General features: G+C 47.6%; 1 protein-coding gene across 2 annotated transcripts in view; it reads left to right on the forward strand.

Moving 5' to 3' along the window:
* The first annotated feature begins 13484 nt into the window (after positions 1–13484).
* SHISA6 (shisa family member 6) overlaps positions 13485–23877 on the forward strand; it is a 320490-nt gene continuing 310097 nt past the window's right edge. For both annotated transcript variants that reach the window (XM_054456244.2, XM_054456245.2), the window contains exons 1-2: positions 13485–13610; positions 13965–14985. In XM_054456244.2, coding sequence (XP_054312219.2) covers positions 14336–14985 — 650 coding nt within the window. In that variant the 5' untranslated portion in view covers positions 13485–13610; positions 13965–14335. The remainder of the gene's footprint in view (positions 13611–13964; positions 14986–23877) is intronic.

A 23877-nucleotide genomic window follows, 5' to 3' on the forward strand; every position in this document is an offset into this window, starting at 1 on the left:
GAAAGGATTTTGTTTTCTTAAGCCCATTTAATGTGGGAGCAAATCAGAAGCCAGCTAGAAAGGCCGTCACCTCTTTATTTGTGGTGTTAACCAATTAAAAGGTGTTACTCTCTTGGTAATAAAGTGTAACCTTGCTCTTCTGGATTCTTTACTCCAGCCTCTTTCGATTTGTCTTGTTGTTTAATTTGCTAGCTTGAATCACACTGGACTTAGTTGCCAAAATCATCCGGAGCTCCACTTAAGTCGAAGCCCTTCTCTGTTGGAGGAAAAATATTGAACCATTCCTTCCTTTACTTGGAGCTGGCTGTCGCTGGAGCTAGTAACAAAGTCAATGCCACAGAGAGCTAATTGCTGAAACCTCCTAGAACAGTTGTTCTCCACCAGACAGCTGTTCATACGAGAGCTGTACCTTCCTTAACTTTTATGCACCAAAAGGGAGAGTAATATCCAGACGGAAATGATAAAGCAGGAATTTATAACTGCATTTATCCAAATATCTAGATAATTGAGTTAATAAATTGCGTAACTGCCACCATGCCCTTTATGCCCCTGTTCCCTTTGCATTTGCACGCAACGCTAATGAGATATTTGGTCAGATTTTAATATTATAGAGGACATGTACTGTGCTCCTATAACAGCACGTCCCTTGCTGCCAGAACGGGTTTGGTTTGACTTTTGATCCAGCCCCTCTGTTTTTATGTAAATGAGAGATTTGGCAAAATAAGAATGACTAACACCTTTTATTAAACTTGTGGGTTTCCAAAATGCTTTCACATTCATGATGTCATCAGATCTTCACAACCTAGTGTCGTATGAAAGGCTAGTGTTCATTCTCTATTTTAAAAGAAAGGAAACTGCAGTACAGAATATCATGGACTAATCCCTGAGCTGGTAAAAAAAAAAAAAAAAAAAAAAAAAAAAAAGTGCCTTAAGACTGAAATTCAGGTCTTCCAGATTTAATTCTTAAGGTTTTTGTCTGATATGAATGTTTACATATTTTCTTTTGGGATCTGAATTCACTTGATTGTCTGATGAAATGTCTCCTGAAAATGGCAGGTACACCCGGAGAGACACACAATTTTGCTCATAATTTCAAGAGGTTTACCATCAGCCCCAGGCTAAGAACCACTGTTCTATGCTATTCAATCTCTATAACGGCAATAGGGCAAGAAATAAAGAAATTCTGAAATGGGCAGGGTGCGGTGGCTCACCCCTGTAATCCCAGCACTTTGCCAGGCCAAGGTGGGTGGCTCACTTGAGCCCACGAGTTCAAGACCAGCCTGGGCAACATGGTGAAAGCCCATCTCTACAAAAAATACAAAAAAATTAGCTGGGCAGGGTGACGCATGCCTGTAGTCCTAGCTACTCAGGAGGCTGAGTTGGGAGGATTACTTACAGTGAACTAGGCTTGTGTCACTGCACTCAAGCGGGAGTAACAGAGTGAGACCCTGTCTCAAAAAAAAAAAAAAATTCTGAGATGGGATATTAAGCACTGAGAAGATGAGAATTAAAACCAAGTTCCAATGAGAACGCATGGACACAGGAAGGGGAACATCACACTCCAGGGACTGTTTTGGGGTGGGGGGAGGGGGGAGGGATAGCATTAGGAGATACACCTAATGTTAAATGACGAGTTAATGGGTGCAGCACACCAACATGGCACATGTATACATATGTAACAAACCTGCACATTGTGCACATGTACCCTAGAACTTAAAGTGTAATAATAATAAAAAATACAAAACAAAACAAGTTCCTTTGGTTCTTTTCCAAATTTTCTTTCTTCTCCTAAAATATATGGTCTCTCAGAAGGGATGGCATATCCTGAAATTAAATGTGCTAAAACATGTCCTGGGGGGAAATATGAAAAAAAATGGGAGCATATAGATGAAAAAAAAACAACAATCTAAGAAGATACCAAACCAAAGTGATGGGAGGAAGTGTGTAATGAAGGGAATATAAATAATGGTCAATGAGCCATCTGAATCATGACACCCGTGCAGCCAACACGCTGTGCTGATTTAAGAAATCTGTTCAGGGGTGGGTGGGTGGCCTAACGAGGGGCTTGGGATAGAAGCAGAGGTGGAGGAATAGAGCGTGGCCTACCAAACAGGCTAACAGATGCCAAGTGGGCACAGACTCTTCTCACACTTGGCCTGGTGGGATGTGTCCCACACATCAGTGGCATCTGTAGCTATTTTTATCTGCAAGCCCTGGAGAACCCATGCTTTACAACAAAGACCAGCTCATGCTGAGAGCTTGTGAGCCATTTCTTGGCCAGGGTTCCTGTCACTGTGACTGGACCCAGGGACAATGCCTTGCCCTGCCTGTCAGTTCTCATGAGCATCCTTATTCCCAACTGCTGGATGGACATTGAGGCATCACCTTTCCTGCCCTGAGGACTTCCAGTCTGCTGGGTTTAATTCGATGCCCTGTCTTGACCTCCTTCTCCTGTGTAACCTGTCTGGGCTGACTGCCTGGCTCCAAATGAGTTCTCTGCTTCATTCTCCACGTGTGAGCTTCACTGAGTTTGCGTCCTTTCTAAATGGCCTGAGTACAACTCTAATGTAAGCTCAGGATTATCCAGTCCCAGTTTCTGTCTTTGACCTGTGACTGTCCACAACCCCATAGCTGCCTCCGCCACACCGATGCTACCATGACCTTGCCCTTTGGCCCCTGGTGTGCACTTGCCAGTAGGGGATTCCTCCTGAATAGAGGGTTTGCAGGGAGTTCCTTTTCTGTCCTCAAGACTGAACTTCTAGGAGGTGGGCTTGGGTCAGGGGGCTGGGGTGTAATGGACAGCAGTGTGAAATGAGCAGGCACCATCAGATGCTGAGGCAGGATTTGCAAAATAAATTGGAAAACTAGGCCTTCAAGCAAAGGTAAAAAAAAAAAAAAGGTTCTCTAGAAATTCCATTTTCAAGCATCTTTGGGCCAATACTCCCTCCTTTAACTGGTACCTGTCTCTCACACGCCTCACCTTGGTACTGGCTGTGTCTGCCCATGTGGTTATGTAATGTCTTGATCGGGGTACAGGATATCAGGTTGGATGTCTGTCCACTGCAGTAATGCCAAGATCAAATTAGTAATTTTGAAATTTGATGGTGCTTAACAATAAGAAAATTGGCCTTTTTCAGCAGCGTTACCTTGGCTATTTTAATGATGACATTTTTCTGTTGCAGTGGTTGGCACTTAGCTTGGCACTCAACCAACAGATGGTCCATCTAGATCGTGTCTACCTGACACAGAATCAAGAATTTCTGTTCATGCATTTGACTGTATTAATGAGTAATTTGTGCCCAGTCAATTGGATTAGATAAGTGGGATAGATCTAATTAGTCAACTCATTTTCTTTTTCCTTTAAAGGACAAAAAAAAAAAAATTAAAAAATCATATGCAACCTATTCTCCCAAAGATACTACTGTCTATGGTGGGCTGAACTTCGTAAAGTCAGAAAGAGAATTCAAGGTGATTTAAATGATAATAGACACAAGAGCCATTATCGAAAGCTAGGAAACAGAGGTATGAAAAGCAGTTTATATTAACATAGAACACTAGTTGATATAAACTATAAGCCAAGAAAATGTCACATCTATGTGTAATGCACTCACAACAGGCCTCCTATTTTAATAGGGAAATGTATTTTTATAGGTTAATTCATGGTGGTTTTGAATAAAATTTCAATAAATTCCAACCAAAGAGAAAATGTATTAGTGATGCATATAATCTGCACGTGAATATCTGGGAGTGGCTGCATGATTATCTTTGGCATACATCTGGCACGCTCTTCATTAGTACCTTTCTCAGGAAGAGCTAACCCCAGTGTGCATTTATTCTAGCTGTAAAGAAGTGATGTCTTTCAGTAAAAAGCATGTAATAACCGGTAATATTCATGCCCCTTGTAGTCTCACCTTCATTTCACAAATGTTTCCGTTTGGGGCAATAAACCTGCATAATTGGAACAGAATTCTAAAACCATGTCTACGTAAAGTGATAGAACTATGCTTGAACTGTTCTGACTGTCACCTCTCACAGGGCTGTTAGGCAAATAGGATTTATTCCTTATGCTAATTTCAACCATAGTTAAGGCCTGCTGGTTATTTGGAGCTTTGGGTGTTGAGGAGCTTTCTGGGGCTCTGACTGGTCTCAGCAGGAAAGGGTTCCACAATTGATTAGTGATGTCTGGCATGGGCACAGGAGGGGAGAGCTGTAGTATTTAACATTGTTCTAGTCACAAGGAATGACTGCAATATTATGCAGAGAAATCACATTCTGTAGACCCAGCTAAATGTGTCAGTTGAAAGTGATTCAGTCCAAGCTTGTCCAGGAAACACACAACTAAAATTAGTTGTTTGTGACTCAACACATGTTTGGGGATGCAGAACTGCTTTATATATGTCAGGAAGGGAAAAGAAAACCCCACAAAACTTTTAATCATTTGATGATGTAATACAGTCTTACTCTTAGGATAGTCAGTTGATAACCAGATCAGTTCCAAGCAGTAGGATTATAAATTCTGAAGTTAAAAGTATAAAAGTGCACACATACTCAACAATCATTGCTGTTAATGCTGCTGCATCAGATGTGAAGAAAACCACATTTGATAGTCCTATGTGATCGCAATAGGAAAACAGCCCCTTAAGGAGTGATATTTTTCAACAAGTTGCTAAGACATTGAGTTAACATGTGGCCCACATACTAGAACCTTCAACTGAGTTTCCAAAATGTCTCCTGAAGTGGATTGAATCTGCAAAGCTGTCCTCCTGGTTGTGTAGTTCATGACTTAATGGAAAGAATCCATATCCCAGGGAGCAGCTGGACATTCAGCAAGGAGGGAAAAAACATTTCTCTCTGAAGAGAGACGCTTTTTACTCCCAATCTCTGGGGTGTGGTAGAGGGAGACAGTTCCATGAGGCCCTAAATAGTATTCCATATTGCAAATCAGAAAGCATAATTTGTTTATGTTTGCATTTTAGCATCTACATAATGACTAGCACATAGTGGGGGCTTGAATAACTGATTGACAAAATAAATAAAAAGGAATGAATACATTGATGAAGAGATGAGTTAATTCTAGGCCAGGCTAGTTCTAGAGATAATTTGAGGTCATCCTTGCCTTCACGCGTATGGCTGACTAGTTACAGAAAAAGAGTCCAGAGGATGTGAATTTTTCTGCACCCATCCAATTCTGAAATGCCACAATTCCAGAGTTCTAATTATGCATGATGCAAACTTCCTGTAACTCCATCACTAGGTAGAGAATGCCAGGGAAAGACATTCCCTTTCCTAGGCTTCCTATTTGGAATCTCTCTCAGCTCACAAGAGCAAAGTGTGTTGAGGTTTGAAAAGGGCATGGAATAGAATGATCATTTCCGGGATAACCTAAGTTGGAATTCTCTAACTTCTCCTCAGTGAGAGACAGTGACAAATGTGACCCCTCCTCCTTTCTTCTTGATTGGCATGTAAGTTTGCATAATATTGTATACAGATCACACAACCACTCCACTTAGCAGGCATTATGGGTGGAATTGTGTCCCTCTACAAAAAAGTAATATGTTGAAGTCCTAACCCCTAGCACCCCAGAATGTGATTTTATTTAAAGATAGGGTACTCATCGAGGTAATCAAGGTAAAATGAAGCCATTAGGGTGGCCCTAATCCAATAAGACTATGTTCTTATAAAAAGAAGGGAATTTGGAGACAGAGACACAGGGAGAATGCCATTTGGACATGAAGCCAGCCATCTAGAAGCCAAGAAGAGATGCCTGGAACAGATTCTCCCTCACAGCCTTCAGAAGGAACCAACTGTGCCAGCACCCTAATTTTGGACTACCAGTATACAGAGCTGTAAGACAATAAGTTCGGTTGTTTAAGGCTTTCAGTTTGTGGTACTTTGGGTAATGCTAGGAAGCTAATATAGTTAACCAAAACTATATTATAGTTCTTGGTTAATATAGTTAACCAAAAATAGCCTCAGACATCTTTGTGGTCAAAAGTTGCTATCAATACAATATGGTACATTTCTGTCTAGAGTCTATGCTATAATATGTGGTTTGTTTCAGCTACCTATTGTATTGTAACAAATCATTATAAGACATTGATGGCTTAAAACATCTAAAATGACAAGGATCTATTACTTCTCACAATTCTGTGATTTGGCTGGGGCTTAGCTGAATGGTTCTTCTGCTCACACTGGCCTAAATCTCATGCTGCTTTTACTCAGGAGTTTGGTTGGGAACAAGATGCTCAAGATGATGTCTCCTGTTCCAAGATCTCTTTTCATGAGGCCTGCCAACTTTCATCATTCTAGATAACCCAAGCTCCTTACAGGGTAGCTAGAACCCAGGAATGCAAAAGCAGAAGTCACCAGGCCTCTAGGGGCAGAGGCCCAACCCTAGAAGGGGTAGACCTGGATCTGGCACAGCATCACTTCTGCTATATTCTATTAGTCAAGCACGTTACAAGGCCCAGCCTAGACTCAAAGAGAAGACAAACAGCCTTCACCTCTTGTTGGAAGAGACCATGATTAATCCACTACAAGGATGTTGTTTGTTCCCCTGACCTCACTTGTGCTCCTACCCTTCCTAAAGCTGTTTTCCCCATGCCATACAACTGAATACATCTACAGGATCTGTCTGAGATAGAAAGTCTGGCAGTGGCTTGAGGTGTCCTGCTCTCAATCTTTGGTATATAATTGACTATGGCTTCTGGCCCCATGTTACTCTTCAAGTCTCCTTTGCTGTCAATCACACAAGGGAACCAATGTCCAGGTTGAAGCTCTGCACTCCCTTCCACAACACTGACTTAATCTTTTGGACAAGGCTTCTGTTCAGGTCCCAGATCTCAGCTCCCTGTCATCACACTGCCAACACTCCATGTCTCCACCACAACTGGGGGCTTTCTCTGACCATGCTTGGTGGCAGAGTACAACTGCCCAGAGTACAACCATCCCTAACCCATGCACTGTGCTGGTTCTATTGATAATTTCCTAGATTTCCAAATCTTTTCTGTCTATAGTAGTCTTCCCATTGGAAAGGATACTATGTTTCTGATAATTTTCAAAACTATGGTTAAGACTGATGTGCTCTTTGGACCCTGTGTCTGGTATGCTTGATTGTACCTTTGGAATAATCTTAACAGCTGGTCATTTCTCCTCTGACCTTGTCACATCCTGATGTGGGTTTTCATGCCAAGAATGGACTCACCTATATCTGCATCTTCTCCCAACTGCTTTTGGAGAACTAGAGGTGCTTGGCCTAAATCCTATGTTTAGAGGCACCTTGATGACATCAGCTAGGAATGGCCACTTGTCATATCTCTCACGTGTTGACCTGTGCTGCTCCTTCCATCCTCAGCTCCCAGCTCTCACCTGCTATGAACAGGAGCAAGGGACATGTGGGGTCATGAAAAGGAGGGTGAAACTACTTCTTCTAGCTTAAACACTTGTCACTTCATTAACTGTGAGGTTGATTGTTTCAGTTAGGACACTTTTGGCTACAGATGGAAACTCTGGTGAATAGGAGCTTAATTAAAGTATGGATGTATTGGCTCACATCATAAAGAAGTAGAGATATAGGCAGACTTCAGATGAAGCTAGATTCAAGGTTCCCCTGATGCTAACAGGACTGGGTTTCTCTCCTCTTGCCTTAGCCTAGTGTCATCCTGGCTCCTTTCTTGGGCTTCTTGTGGGGTTCCCAATAACACTGGGCCCACCCTTCATAGGGTAAGACAGCTGGCACAGTGCCATTCTTGCCTCTTCCCGGGAGAGAGAGTTACCATCTTTCCCAGTCCTGTCCACACAAGTCCTGCGGCTCATCTGATTGGATGGGTTTCTGCCACTGGTTTGCTCTGAATGTCCAGGCTAAACAATTAAGACGGTTGTTTGGCTCACATCTGGGTCATATGAAACCCCATGAAGACCCCATGGAATGAGAACGGATGGTAAATCTCTGACCAACGATCAGGGACCACGGCTGGAAGAAAGAGGAAAGACTGTTGGGAAGCAGGGTAGAATACACGTCTACCATATTGATAGAAAGAGCATCTTGGATGACACATTCCCAAAGTGCTTAAAAGGCTGGACTAATGGGCTCGAATTTGTAAAATAAACTAAAATATGGATGAAGTGTTTCACATGAATGCAAAAAGTCATCCTAATATGAAAAATACTCTAGTCAACTATAAGCTCAGTATGAGCCACTAAATTGATTTGCCTATCAGCAACATTAACAAAAGCTAATGTACTCTAATTTGCTATCTATTAGAATTATTTAATATTGGATTCAGTGGCCTTAGGAGATAGTTTCTAACTGTGACTAGATATGATAAACCAAAAGCCATATAATCAAGTATAGGGATGCCATGGCGGGAACCTGGGGCTCATGGACTCATTCATTCATTCACTTATTCATTCAACACATATATACTGAATGCCTATGGTGCAGGCTGAGATCTCTCCCAGCAGGTACTGAGACAAAATGTAGCATGCAAACTATTCTTTAAGGGTCATCACCAATGGAAATGGGGAAGGAAGCAAGATTGGACAGATGCAATACAGGTCCAGCAAAGCCTTGACCCTAAGGTGCTCTAGAACTTCAGAGGAAATAGTGCCCATCTTATTATTGTATTAGGCTGAAATGGCTGGGCCTTGATACCTTGAATTTGATTAGTCATTGGATGTGGGCCCCCTGGGGAAGGAAGACTATGGTTCCAGGGGAGGCAACTTTCTGCAGCTGAGACAGACCCTAGAGGACCTGACAGTTGGAGATGAGTCCTTCCAGGTCCACCAAAGCACTGTTCCAGGCATTCAGAATACAGCAATCAACACAACAAACAACAAAATTCAAGCAATACCGAGCATTCTAGTAGAAGAACAGAATAGAATTTTTAAATGCCTGAATGAATGTGTATGAGTTAGTGATAAATGCCATGCTGGAAAATTCATCATGATAAGGTGAAGGTAGAACACGATGGAAGAGGAAATGGTGGGTAGTGGTATGATGGTTGTGCTATTTTCATCAGTGATTCTTAAGCAGAAATCTACAGAAGTGAGAGAAATAACTCTACATACATTTGGGGATAAGATCTCCAGACAGAGAGCACAGCAAATACCAAGGCCTTGAGGAACACAAGGACACCAGCATAGCTGAGGGGAGGGAGTATGGGGAGAGTGGCAGGAGATGAGCTTAGAAGGACAGCAGGCGAGCAGGTCATGCCAGGCCATGGCCCAAGTTCATACTTGAGGTTCATGGTAAAGACACACAGTGAAGTGGCAACAGAGGTAGCTTCTTAGAGGCACTCCCTTCGCTTAGCTGCTCATTTATAGAGGAGTAAACTGAACCCCATGGAAGTTATACGATTAGTACAAAATTGCATAGCTAGGTAGAAGCCCTAGAGAAATTCAGAACTGAGACAGACAATGCATGATGTATTCATTAGGATGCCATTGGCTACATGTAAGAGAAACTTTGGATTCAGACAGGCTTCAATAAAAGAAAACTTAATTATCTCATGTTACTGGAAGACCAGAGATGGGAAGGCCCTGAGCATAGCTCTTTGAGTGGCCCAATGATGTTCTGTCCATCTTTTCAGCTGGCACCCTCAGTGTATCAGTCAGGGTGGGCTAGGATACTCTGCAATAATAGGCCTCAATTCCAGTGGCTTTAAAAAGCAGATACATAGAGAGATAGATAGATATTAATAGATAGTGATATAGACAGATATTTATAGATAGAAATACTTATATATTTTTTATATCTCTATGTACTATCTATCTATCTATCTATCTATCTATCTATCTATCTATCTATCATGGATCTATATTTACTCATGCTACATGCCCATCGTGGGACACTATTTTTATTAGCTATCAGGCACTCTTCACTATAGTCACCTAAGTACTCACACTGACAAAACCACTCCCATATAGAACATCGCTGATCACCATGCCAGAAGAAAATGAAAATTCTAGAGTGTCTTGCAGCAGCAATTAGATGCTCTGTTTCAAAAATAACACACATCATTTCTGCTCACAACTCATTGACTGATACTAGTCACTTTCCCCTCCTACTCACAAGTGGGCTAGGAATTGCAATTCTACTACATGTCTGGGGGAGGCAGAGATATTTGGTAAGCAGTGCTAACAACTATAAAATTGAGGCCGGATGCGGTGGCTCAAGTCTGTAATCCCAGCACTTTGGGAGGCCAAGGCGGGTGGATCACCTGAGATCAGGAGTTCAAGACCAGCCTAGCCAATACGGTGAAACCCTGTCTCTACTAAAAATGCTAAACTTAGCCAGGCGCGGTGGCTGATGTCTGTAATCCCAGCTACTAGGGAGGCTGAGGCAAGAGAATCGCTTGAACCTGGGAGGCGGAGGTTGCAGTGAGCTGAGATCACGCCACTACATTCCAGCCTGAGCAACAGAGTAAGACCTTGTCTCAAGAAAAATAAAAAAAGAAGATCAACTTCAACTCTTAGCTGGTGCCCCAACCCCAAGGTAATAACATCCAGAGAAACAACACCAAAAAAAAAAAAAAAAAAGAAGAAGAAGAGGAGGAATTATCAGTTTTTAAGAGCAAGGAAATTTCCCCAGAAATCCCCTGCAAACTTCTCTCACTTAGTATTGGCTAGAATTGGATCACATGTCCCTTCTTAATCCCTGTCAAGGGGAAAGAGATTTATTATGTCTAGCTCAACCCAATCAGGATTTGCCTTCTAGAACCAGGGACTGGGTCACTCTCCCCTGAACCTCAGGACTGTCTGAAGTTGGTGGAGGTGTTGGAAGAGATGATTCTTCTCTGGTACTTTTTATTGAGTCAAATCCACAAAGAAAGAGCACTTCAATACTGTCAACAATTCAGGCGCTCAAACTAGAAGGAGAAAAGAGAAATGTATGGTGGTAACCAAGCAACCTTTTCTACTACAAAGGGCAAACCAGGAGGGCTGGAAATGTCAATAAGAAATATAGTGTACTGCAGCAAGAGTTGAGATATATAACCCCTAAGATCTTACACAACCCTGAGATGCTATTATTTCCAGGAGTGTTGATGCCACCACTTATGAGCACAGGGGTTCAGGATACATTTACAGGTGGTGGTGGTCTGAGAAACCAAATCAGTTTCCCCTACTCAATGCCGCTGATCAAATCATTAGAGTCTGATGTGAGGAGGACACATTTCTCCTATCCATCATTAAGGGGCTCTCAGACATGGAAAAGCAAATTCTGGAATAATGAAGGGATGGTGAAGGCTCATGGAAGAGACAAAGAAGGGAATAGCTTAGAAATTGCACAGAGTGTAAAGGTAAATATATAAGGCTGTTGTCTTCAAATATGTTCTTATGATTCCCAAATGTATATGCCTGTCTTACCTTCTCTTCTGAGCTTGCAATTCTTGTGCTGGAGAGCTCCACTTAGTTCTCTCAAAGGAACCACAACAGGACTACTGCTAACTCTATCCTGAACCTGCTTTTTCAGCCATGCTTATTTCCACAGTGGGCATCAACTCCCAGTAATCTACTGCATCCCTTCATCATTTTTTACCTGTGTTATCAGGACAGCTTCCAAATTGCTTTTCCTGCGTCCAGTCCAGTGTTCCCTACTCCATTTGACTCAGAGATCCAGCAAACATGTAAAACTGACAGTGTCTTCTCCTGATTAAAACCCACCAACAGTTCCCCAGCAACTGTAGAATAAATTCAAGTTCTTTGCAAGGGAGGATTCAATGCCCTCCTGCTAGCCTTATTTGGAAGACTCCCTCAGGGTTCACGCTAAACTGCTTGCATCCCTGCTCACACACCCTTACCACTTCCTGTCTTTCTGGTTCGGCTAAGGATGTTCCCTCTGCTGGGAGCCTCCTTCCCCTCTTGCTTGCTGTATTAACTCGTAATCCATTCTTCAAGATTCTACTGCACCTCATTGAGAAAGCTACATTTGACCCCCATCTGTCCCCTTGCAGGGCTAGGCTGGGTGCCTGTCTTCTGCTCTCAGAGTACTCTGCCTGCCTTTATCATGAGACGTAACCTTGCCATGTGGAAATCATTTGTTTATCTGTCTCCCTAATGGTCTACAAGGTCCCCCTCCTTAAGGAAAGGGACTCTCTTATTCATTCTGCTGGCAGGGAGTAGGCACTAAACAAATGTTTGTTGGACAGAATCTTTAAGAAGAAGGTGGCAACTGAGAAGTTAAGGGAACGGGAGGAAGTGCAGAGGAAGAGAGAGGGAATGGAGACAGTACCAAGTGGGGAGCTGCGGGGATAGTCTGTGCATCGCCCCCCACTCCCCCAGCCCTTAGTCAATATCAGGATCTCCCTCTTGTGTCTTGGAGTCTGAGTTTGAGCTCCAATATATCCATTCCACGGTTCCCAAAAGAGGAACTCTTCTGTTCCTGGATAGGGATCCCTTGTTTGGGTCACACATGAGTGGGACTGAACAGAAAGTCTCAGGGAAAATTCTCTACCGCCCTCGCTCTGACAGCCTGTTCCCTGCCTTCAGTTCCCTGCCTTCAACCAAAGCACGCTGGTCACGCAGGCAGAATCTTGGCCTTGGCCATCGCTTTTTGTTCTCAGTTCCCCCTACCTCCTCCAAGGACACATGCCAAGGATGGTACTATGATTCTCTTTCGGGATGGCCTCATAGCTGTGAAAGTTAGACTCAGGCCTCCTTTCCACAGACCCAGACACGCAACTACCCCAGAAAGCACCCCCGCCCTGCACCCCCATCCTCCTCACCTCCCATAGGAGCTGCAGCACAGAGATTTCAACACAGGGGTTACAAAGCTGAGTCTCAGAGGTTCAGACAGCTTTCTAATGGCCTCGAGGCTCCGCGGGGAAAAAAAAAAAGTATAGCAAAGAGTTGCCATCCAGTCCTGGGGCTGTCTAGCGCCTTTGTGCATAGTGGGTACGGGGTTGGGGAAAGAGTGACCAAGGGGAAGAGAGTGTAGGCTCAGCTCACGGGTCGCCCAACAGCCTCAGACAAGCCACTTGACCCCTGGACTCAGTTTGGGAACCTGTAGCAATGGGTTTGACCTCTTCTCCTGGCTGCTAGTATCACCACTAGGGAGAGGCAAAGGCTTGCAGAAACCCCAACTCCCGCTCTGGCAGCGCGCTGCCCTGGGCTCCGGTAGGGTGGGGACTGGTCGCGAAGGCTAGAGAGGGCAATGGCAGGGGAGGTCTGTCCCTGCCACGGGCAGGCTGCAGAGCGGACGTTCCGCCCTGCTCCCGGCCCCCTCTTCGCCCGCCCGGTTCGCCGTGTTGATTAACTGCTGTCTGGAGCTTTCGTGACGCGGAGTTTCAACTGCTGCGATCCGGCAGAAGCAAAAAGGAGTCCCCCCCCCCCCCCGCACCCTGAGCGCCCGGGCGTGCAAACGTGGGTGGCGGAGAGCGGCTGCCCTCCCCTCCCCTATCCCCCCTCCCCTCGCGGCGCTCCCGTGTGTGCGGGTGTGAGTGCGTGTGTCTCCCTCGCTCCCTCTCGCACACGTTCCGGCACTAGTGCAGGCGGCGAGCCGGCGGCTCTCCGCTCGCTCGCTCCGGCAGCTGCGTTCCCGCCTCGCCCCGGCGCCGCCGGCGCCGCCGCCGCCGCCGCTGCCGCCGCCTCTGCAGTCGCAGCCGGGCATGGTGAGTGAGTGAGGTCCAGCCGCCGCGCGCTCTCCCGGCTCGCCGCCGGACCCCAGCCTCAGCCGGCTCCGTCCCAGGGAGCCAGCCTGCGGCGGGAGCGCGCCGCGGGGCCGGGCGGCTGGGGGACCCGGGCGGCAGAGCTGCGCCTGGAGGGGCGGCCCGTGCGCTCTGGGTTCCAGGCGCGCAGGGCCGCGGGACCCCGTCTTGGGAGCGGGCTCTACGCCCCTCCCGGCCCCGAGTCTCTCTCCTCGAGGGCTGCGCGCACCCTCCCCGACCGCCTGCCCGCGGTTCCCCTCCTGCTCCCGGAGCGCCAGTCGCCCCACCCCGTGACCGGCTCCCCGTCTTGTCCCGCAGGACCCGCCCGGACGGGACCACGCCGCCGCCGCCCGGAGCCGCGCTTCAGGTCCTGCCTGAGCCGAGCCGCGCGCGGGGCCGCCGTCACCGCCAGCGGGGGATGGGGCTGCCCGGGAGGCGCGCCGAGCCCACAGGGGGAGCGCGGAGCCGGCGCGCAGCCTGAGAGCCGGAGCAGCCCGCGCCGGGCCGGTCCGTGCGCACCGCGCGCCGCCGCCGCCACTGCCGCCCGCGCCTCGATGGCGCCATCGCCCCGGAGCCGCTGACCGCTCAGCGCCTCCAGCCCGGCCCGCGCGGCGGGTCCTCCGAGCCCGGCCCGCCGGGGGAGCGGCCTGCCGTGGAAGCCTCCCCGCGCCCTCCCGCCCGGCCCCGCCATGGCGCTGCGGCGCCTCCTGCTGCTGCTGCTGCTCTCGCTGGAGTCCCTGGACCTGCTGCCCAGCGCCCACGGAGCCCGCGGCCGCGCCGCCAACCGGACCCTGAGTGCAGGCGGCGCTGCCGTCGGGGGCCGGAGGGCCGGGGGCGCCCTGGCACGGGGCGGCCGCGAGCTGAACGGCACCGCCCGGGCGCCCGGAATCCCGGAGGCGGGAAGCCGGCGGGGGCAGCCCGCGGCGGCTGTGGCGGCGGCGGCGGCGGCGGCGGCCAGCGCGGCCGTCACCTACGAGACGTGCTGGGGCTACTACGACGTGAGCGGCCAGTACGACAAGGAGTTCGAGTGTAACAACAGCGAGAGCGGCTACCTGTACTGCTGCGGCACCTGCTACTACCGCTTCTGCTGCAAGAAGCGCCACGAGAAGCTGGACCAGCGCCAGTGCACCAACTACCAGAGCCCGGTGTGGGTACAGACGCCCAGCACCAAGGTGGTGTCGCCGGGGCCCGAGAACAAGTACGACCCGGAGAAGGACAAGACCAACTTCACCGTCTACATCACCTGCGGGGTGATCGCCTTCGTCATCGTGGCCGGCGTCTTCGCCAAGGTCTCCTACGACAAGGCCCACCGCCCTCCACGGGAGATGAACATCCACAGGTGAGAGCGCCGCGTGCCGCGCGCCCCGGTCTCCCCGCGGCCTCACCCTCTCAGCTTGCTTCCCCTGTCCTCTTCACTCTCGGCATCATCACACCTCCCCTGGCCCTCTAGTCACTTCCACCATCGCTCCTTTTGCATGCAATAAATCAGGGTCTTCTTGTGCTCCCTCCTCCATTTCTTCAGAACCGGGAATGCATGCTTTGGTGGTAGGGGGATTTACAAGGCAGAGTAAGAATTGGTTGAGTGCGTGAAGTTCCAAGTGTAAGAATGTTACAAATTCTGTAATCGTGGATGAGGATCCAGGGTTCTGCTTTCCTGACATGTGGGCACTTTGGTGTAGGTTCTTAATGGCATTTAGTTTTTTGAGTTAAATCAGAGTGTCATCTTCAATATAGGAAACTGACCAATGTTGGAACCTTACTGAAAGCGGCACCAAGTGGCTTAGTGTCAACTGAGATGTTCTCGTACATTAGGAATTGGGGTTTTATAGAAAGGATGCCTCCTGCCGGAAGTAGGGATAAAGATTTCTCCATTCCATGTTGACCAAGCACAGATGGTGTCTCCTCATTGCATCCTGCGGAGTGGGATGTTTATCTTTCCTGCTGAGACTAGAGGACTTGTTCTTTGAAACCCTGTAGGCAGAACTCTGAGTTAACAGTACTTGCCTGTGTTAAACCTGGTGGGCATCTTTCACTGCTTACGTTCGAGAGACAGTGGGGGCTGCCTCCTACCAAAACTTACGCCAAGAGCTCAAACTGTGGCAGTCCCTGGTTGCACGCTGAATGCTGCCCCGACGCACCATCTTGCCCCCCAGTGAGCCCTTGGGGAAGTCAAAACCAAGGGAATGACAGAAACCCAGCCTCCCCTTAGAACTCTAGGAATGACACACCCAGAGGATGTAGAGTTAGCTCGGCTTCCTGTCCCCTCATGTTGATGGATGGCTGGACATGGTGCAAGAGTCCTCTCAGGGAACAAATCCTGCCCCAGGAGATGCCTCCATTTCTGGTGCATGTTGTGGGCACTGCCCTAGTCACCATGACCACTCCCCAGACCACTGCTTGTCAGTCAGCCCTGCAGGCCCCCACACTGACCCATTCACCTTGAGCTCTTCTCTGCGTCCTGCTTGTTATCCTTACCACCTGAAAACCTCCTTCCTCGCTGCTGTGCACATTAATCACCCCTGCCTTGCTGAAGAGAGAGAAAGGCAGATAGAAATTTCTAGGCATGTTAAAAGAGCTGATTTTTTTTTCTGCTTGATACTGTGGGTGTTGAGAGAAATGATACTCCCTGGAGGGTTTTATTGAGTCAAATCCACGAAGGGTGGGTACCTCAAACTCGGGTGCTGGAATTGGAGTGATTCCAAAAGGAGACCCATTTATAAGGCTCTGTCTCCCTGAGGTGACTCCACCCTGTCTTCCACCCGCACTTCATGTCTCAGATAGTGCAGTAAGTATCCTCTTGTGTGAGAAACAGCCTGTGGTCAGTCTTGGCTCTCAGATGCAGAAGACAAGTGGGACGGTGAGCAAAATAAAGGCCAGACACAGTTTCATTTGCATCTTGTCCGGCAAAGAATTTTCTGTCTCGGCTCAGTGTGGAAAGAAAAGAAGGAATTGCCCGTGGGCAGGTGCTGTCCTGAAGCAGATGTTCTGGTCCTTATCATCCTTACATCTTTGCCTCAAGATTTGGAGGCTTGTCTCCTTTTCCCCTTTCCCTGTAGCCTTGGCCTCTCATTAAACCTTCTGCTCTGACCACGGCAGCTTGCTGGTTGATTCCTACACATCTTTCTTTAAGTTACTTTCTTTCTGAGCCATTGTTCTCTGTACTCAGGGAAAACTGCCTGCTGCCCTGACCCTTCCACCTCACACAGAGTTTATTCGTCATCGCCTGGGATGATACAGAGGGCGGTGTCCTCAAATGCTGGCAGCAGGCATCTTTGGATGCTGGCATTGGCACATGACCCTGGAGAGGTCACTGTCCCTCTTGGTGTTTTCTCCCCTCCCCACTGCCCTGACGCCCCCTTACACCAAACTAGGGTGAAGGTGATTACAGCATTGGGGCAGCTTCTCTCTGGGGTTGGGGAAGCAGAGTAACCAAGGGAAGGGAGATGAATTTCAGGCCTCAGAACATTATGCAAATATGGGATGTTTCCCCCTCAAGTTCACCTCCTGATTTTATTCAGTTCACAGCCTCTCTTCCAGCAGCTGCAGTCTTGCCTGATCAGTGCTTTGGAAACCATCATATCCGCGCCTGTTGGTTAGGGGACAATGCCTGTCTGTGTGTGGTGGGGCGGCAGGGAGACAGAGCATGGGCGATCCATCTACAACACTCCATTAATGACCTTGGGCAGGTCAGGGAAACTTATTTTTCAGTTCTGGGTAACTGAAGCACAACAATGTCCCAACTCAACCTCTTGCTTCCGGGGCATGTCAGGGTGAGTGTGCAAGTTGATCTCAGACTCCTGGGGGTGAGTGTGACTACACCACTCCTCTCACTTTGCTCACACCTCAGAGACCACCGTTTGCCATTCCGGGGAGTATTTTTGTGCAGACTGTCTTGTTGGGCAATCAGCCTAGGGAAAAGGAGGGAGTGATAGAGAAAGAAATATTCACACCATTATGAGTTTTCCTTAGGGAAAGTGGGGAGGAGAAAGAATGTACACTCTTGAGAGGTCAAGAGAGGAAGCGGATGTGCATGCGGTTACATATTCCTTGAAATAGTTCAGCAAAGATGTTTCCTTTCTGAACAGGAAAGACAAGCTGGTTGCAGTGTGTGCTTCCCCCTGAAGATGATAGGTGGGTAGGCAGGGACTGAGTCTGAGGGAGTTTCAGTGAGAACAGCCTCATTGGAGAGGGACATTTATGGGAGTGTGAGCAGGGGTGAAGGGAAAGGATGGGCCATCTGCATCTGCCTTAGTGCTCCCAGGCTGGACAGCCCTCTGCCTGCCCATGCACACACATTCCTTAGGGTAGGACTTCCTTTCATCTCTCTACTCCTTCAGGGAGGAACAGATTTCATCATTTCCAGAAGTGATTAGACCTTGCTATCGTGTTTCTGAGTGAGAAATCAGTGTCTGTGGGGTAAACTGTCAGCTCTCTTGTGATTCTAATAGACGAGTACCAAGTCCGACTCAGCTAGCTGGATTCCGTGGAGGAGGAAGAGATGGGTACAGGATTGAAAGGCAGAGCTGGGTGCTGGATGTGGCCAGAGAGCCCCAGGGCAGCCATGCCTGCCTTTCCCAACCGGAAGCCCAGTTCCCACCAGGATCTCCACTTCCCTTTTCCCTTCTTCCAAACTGCCCGGGCAAAGGCGCAAGCTGCAGCCATCCACAGATTTTCCTACTTCCTGACTGACTTCCGCACAGCTCCCCGAGGGGCTCTTTGTTCCGGGAGGGCCGCCAAGGGCATGGGCTGCGCCCAGGAAACCGCCTGGGAGCCTGGGTCCTTTTTGACATTCATTTTTGTGCTAGCTGTCTCACATCCAAACCTGTTCCTTCCTCCTCACCCTGAGTTGATTCATTAGTGTCTTGGAGATGAGAATCATTCTGAGGGAGGAACTGTGTGGCTTTTTTTAATGGCTAATTAACAGATGGGTCAGGAAGCTATTAGGATGCTGGAGACGCAGTTGGTGAAATCAGAGCTGCCCTGGGTCCTCCCACTGCCTGCACAGGAGCAGAGGGGATCAAAGAATGTGGGCGGGGTGGGGGGGGATATCAAGGGGGGTGGGAAGAAAAATCCAGGCGGATATCAACAGGAAAAAGTATTAGGAGGTGACCCCTTCATCTTGGGTTGGCTCTCTTGCTTATTTCTAGAGGAAGTCAAGGGAATACTTTGTTCTACTCTTTCTCCCTCCAGAAATTAATTAGAAACTCAAAGAGCTCTGTTATTTCCTCACAGGCCACATAACTGCAGTGGCAGGGCCCCTTCGCTGGCTGATTTAGTGAGTTCTCTTCCTAGGCTCCTGGGCAACAAATTGTCAAGTCACTGCGTTTTTTGAAGCACTGTGAGCTCACTATAATGAATTGATCTAAATAGAGAGTCGACTTATTTTTCTACTTCAAATATAGAAGGAAAGAAACAAAAAAGCATCTTGCCTTGGACTGAAAGTTTTAGCCTTGCCTTTATTTCTTTTTTCTTTGAGTTAAAAAAACAAAACAAAACAAAACAAAAAAAAATGCTTCGCCGGGTGCGGTGGCTCACGCCTGTAATCCCAGCACTTTGGGAGGCCAAAGTGGGTGGATCATGAGGTCAGGAGATTGAGACCATCCTGGCTAACACAGTGAAATCCCGTCTCTACTGAAAATACAAAGTTAGCTGGGTGTGGTGGCATGTGCCTGTAGTCCCAGCTACTCCGGAGGCTGAGGCAGGAGAATCACTTGAACCAGGGAGGCGGAGGTTGTAGTGAGCCAAGATCGCACCACTGCACTCCAACCTGGGGGACAGAGTGAGACTCGGTCTCAAAAAATAAAAAAATAAAATAAATGCTTGTAGGGAAAGAGGAAAATTGTGGAAGAATTGGAGAAGTCTTATGGAGGAAGGGCTAGGGGAAGGATGCTGGGAGGGCAGAAAGAAGCAAAAATAGCAAAAGGAGGAAAGCATTCCGGTGAGAGGTTGATTATTCCCACTGAAGGGACAAAGTGACGTTGCCCGGCCTTCGTGTGCCGCAGGCTTGGTTTGTCCTGACTCTTGCAGACACATGCAGGCATTCACTTAACAAATGAGCCCTGCTCACCTTCCCTGGGCAAGATGTGTTTCATACTACACCATATAAACTTATAAGACACATGTTGCCTTTGATATATGAGGTTAGCAGTTTCCTTCTTGCTTTAGCAGGGCAACCATGCAACAAATTCCCTACACTGTGCAATTCTCCTTGGTCACACTGCTCACTGTCTTCATGTCCCTTCCTACCCCTCCCCAAGCTCAGAAGGCCTTCAAGCCCATCCCTTTCTCCCCTCTTACCCTACCCAAGGTGGGGAGCACATTCATTTCTGGGAATCGACTGCTAAGCTACCAAGTTTACCCACTAGTTCTAGGCTGCCAAGACACAGCTAGAGAAAAAAGCCTAATTCATTGTTTTCAACTGGTTTTAATGAGAGATTGGATTGACCGTGCAGTGGATTCAAATCAATTGTGCAGGAAACAGTGGTTAAGACAGCTGAGAAAGTGATCTGATTGAAAGAGGTTAATTCACTAGCTCCAGACGGACAGTCCTACGGATCCGGAATAAAAGGGACCCACAACAAAAGACGCTTCATGCTTCCAGTTCCATCGCCTGATTTTCCAGGGGCTGGCAGATTGTATTTAGGTCTTCCCTTTCTAGTTCAATTTCTATAGTCTGTGAGAATTCCTACCACATGCTGGAACTGCCACCCTGCTCCTAGCTATGGGAGGTCACCACCCTCCTTCTCTGCTGCCCTCTCCCCATTCAAATTCCTGTGCCATCCATTTTTGAAATTATGGTGAATTTTGTCTTACAATTTTGCTCATAGCCCTTGATGATATATCACCTGTGGAACCACAAAATGATGGTTTCAATTTACAGGTGTGTAAGATGTCTCAGATTGGTTGGTGGTGGTGGGAGGGGTTGTGCTTCGGTGGAATATATGAGGATCTAGACTTAAGTTCATTTTTTAGTTTCTGTTGTGATTTTGCCCCCCTTTTCTTTACCTTGGGAAACTCCACCTCATTATTTCTTCCTGAGTTACGTTTATGACCTCACCTCTCTGGTGTCTTTCTTTTTTTCTTTTTTTTTTTTTTTGAGATGGAGTCTTGCTTGGTGGCCCAAGCTAGAGTGCAGTGGCGCGATCTCTGCTCACTGCAACTTCCGCCTCCCTGGTTCAAGCTATTCTCCTGCCTCAGCCTCCCAAGTAGCTGGGACTACAGGTGCCTGCCACCACACCTGGCTAATTTTTTGTATTTTTAGTAGAGAAAGTGTTTCACCATGTTAGCCAGAATGGTCTCGATCTCCTGACCTCATGATCTGCCCACCTGTGCCTCCCAAAGTGCTGGGATTACAGGTGTAAGCCACCACGCCTGGCCTCTAGTGTCTTTCTTTGCAGATATTGTAGAGAGATAAGAGGCCTGGGTGCAAGGGTTACCAGTGAATCCTCAGAGGGTCTCAGTCCCTTGAACTCAACCCTTGAGCAAGCTTAATTTTGAAACAATTCAGGATACATTGCTAATTCTATTTTTTTTTTTTTAATCTCTCGAAGTAAAACCAGAATCTTCTGAAAAAGCAGGGGGGTATGTTCTATTCTTTTGTCATCTATTACAGAATTATAACATTTTCATGGCAGGCAATTCATTTAATCTAGTTGCCTAATTTTACAAGGGAGGCAGCTGAAATTCAGAGAGGCTAGATCACAGTGCCAAGGAGCCCAGCTAGTGGGTGGGTGAGCTTGGAGTTTAAGCCAGGGCGCCTGTGTTCTAGTGCTCAGACTCATCTCATTCAATGAAAATATATTCTGCTTCTTTACTCTTTGCACGTTCCTTAGTTAGTCATCACCAAATAACTTTAGGATCCTTAGAGATGTGAGTTACAGCCTTCTCCTTTCTCTTTCTTTCTTACGTTTCTGTACCCCTCCTGGTTCACTGTTTCCACTGAATGTCTCCACTAAAATGATTTCCGTCGATCTTCCCTGGTCCTTTTGCAGTTTTTTCACGTTCCTTTCTAAAGGGCAATAACCTAATCTAAGCATAATCCTTTTATAAGGTCTGAGTAATGTGGACCATTGAAGAAGGAAAATAACAGCACAAGCCAAAGAGTTGTGGACTGGGGCAAAAAGTCACCAAATGAAACTGTGGGCAGAAATCTGTCATTAAAAATTCAGGGCCAAGCACAGTGGCTCACGCCTGTAATCCCAGCACTTTGGGAGGCCGAGGCGGGCAGATCATGAGGTCAGGAGATCAAGACCATCCTGGCTAACACGGTGAAACCCTGTCTCTACTAAAAATACACAAAATTAGCCGGGCATGGTGGACGGCGCCTGTAGTCCCATGAACCCGGGAGGCGGAGCTGGCAGTGAGCTGAGATCGTGCCACTGCACTCCAGCCTGGGGGACAGAGAGAGACTCCGTCTCAAAAATTCAGGCTGTGAATGCTTTCTCTCTCTCTCCCAGAGATGAGTGGAAATGCTGAGACCTACCGGATCAATGCAGTTCAGCTCTGTGAGAGGCCAGAGACCTCCCGCCATCCAGTGGCCGTGTGTGTGTGTGCGCACACGTGTGTGTGTACGTGTGTGTGCATATGTATGTGTGTGTGTGATTTCAGGGTTATCTTCTGGGTTGGCCCCCTGCATAGAATATAGCTCTGCAAGCCACGGAAGCTCATTCATAGGCGCCAGTTTTGCCCTTTCTCAGCTCTGGGCCCAGATACTGCAGGCTAATGAAGCTGGAAATCTGGGCTTAATCATTATGTGAAAATAACCTGTGTGGCATGAAGTTTGGGGGCTTTCCCTGTAATATGCTTGATACTTCCTTTGGAAGAACCTGGGTGTACATACCCTAATGTGTCACCCTTCCAAGCAGTCACCTTGGGAGGCCGCGTGCTGATTTTTCTGCAGAAAATGTTTCCACAGTCCCTCTCTTGAAAGTACATTGAGAGCCCATGGCATGTCATTTTGACTTTATATAAGGGTAACATATTTTAATTTTCCTAGGGTTGATTTGATTCTTGTAAGCAATGGTAAGTCATGGGGCTGAGTCTGATGAATGAAATAGGTGATCAGAAATCAAGAGTGCCTCCAGTAATGAGACTTGCTCTCCTAGGAGCCGTGTCAGCTGTCTCTCAAGGCAGGAGCCCAGAAGAGGCATTTCAGAGAGGAGTGAATGGCAGCTCTGCACAGGAGTGCCTGGCAATCCACGATGATCGTTTTGAAGAGGCCACTCCTCATGAGGAACGATAATTATTGGCCTTAAGAAAATCAGTTTTATGCTTTATCCGTGTGTCAGGCAGGTGATTGGGGTCTTAAGAGAGAGGGAGAAAAAGGAGTTGAATCTGCAGCAAGCATTTCACATAAAACGCTCAGAAAGGGTGAAAAAGTGCATGTCCCACATTTCTGCATGAGATAGTAGACAGTTAGCTTAATTTAGCTTCCTAGTTTGATACTGAGGGTAAAAGGACCCAGTTTTACGGGATGTATGCAGTGAGGCTTGGGGTCAGAGCCAGAGTGTTCACTGTGCCTGCTTTTCTTTCTATCCCAGGGCTATCGCCTCTATACTTCTGCATTCAGACGGGGTCACCAGCTGGGCCAGACTGCCTTAGATGACGTAGAAATATTTGCAAGCCCAGGAAGATAAGGCTGCCAGTGAGCACTGCTGATCAATTCCTAATGTGCATTTATCACCACTCACTCTACCCCCAGATATCCATTCAGTGGATCAATTGATCACCGAAATGGAGCGAGGGTGGGGCAGGCTGAGTGTAAAGGCAGGTGACAAGGGTTACCAGACTCAGCGTTTGCAGGCAGGGAAGCCGTGGCTGTGCTACCTGAGTAGAATGGCATTCCTTCATCTCAGTCAGGATTTAGGGGTTGGTAAAGGGCTGGGCATTTGTACTGCCCCTATGCATAGGCCGGGGCAGAGCCTCTGGTCCTGATGACCCTCTAAAGGACATTCTTGGGCATTCTGGAGGAGCCAGTCTTGCTGTGAGCCTGGGGAGTCCCTCTTAACTCTGCTCACATGTCAGGATAGTGGGAGCTCTGTGTCCCAGGAGCTTACACAACCCCATCACTCATGCAAGCCCACAAGCCAGAGTTGGAGAGAACTGGAGGTCTTGGTGAGATGAGGACTCAAAGAAGTGGAGAGGATGGTAGAGAGATACTCATAAGAGTGCCGGGTCTCGAGGGCTCACTTAGTATCAGCATCCAGCTTGCACCTAACCTGCATTATCTCAC

The sequence above is a fragment of the Pongo pygmaeus genome, chromosome 19, assembly GCF_028885625.2.
Source record: "Pongo pygmaeus isolate AG05252 chromosome 19, NHGRI_mPonPyg2-v2.0_pri, whole genome shotgun sequence".
Taxonomy (NCBI): Eukaryota; Metazoa; Chordata; class Mammalia; order Primates; family Hominidae; genus Pongo; species Pongo pygmaeus.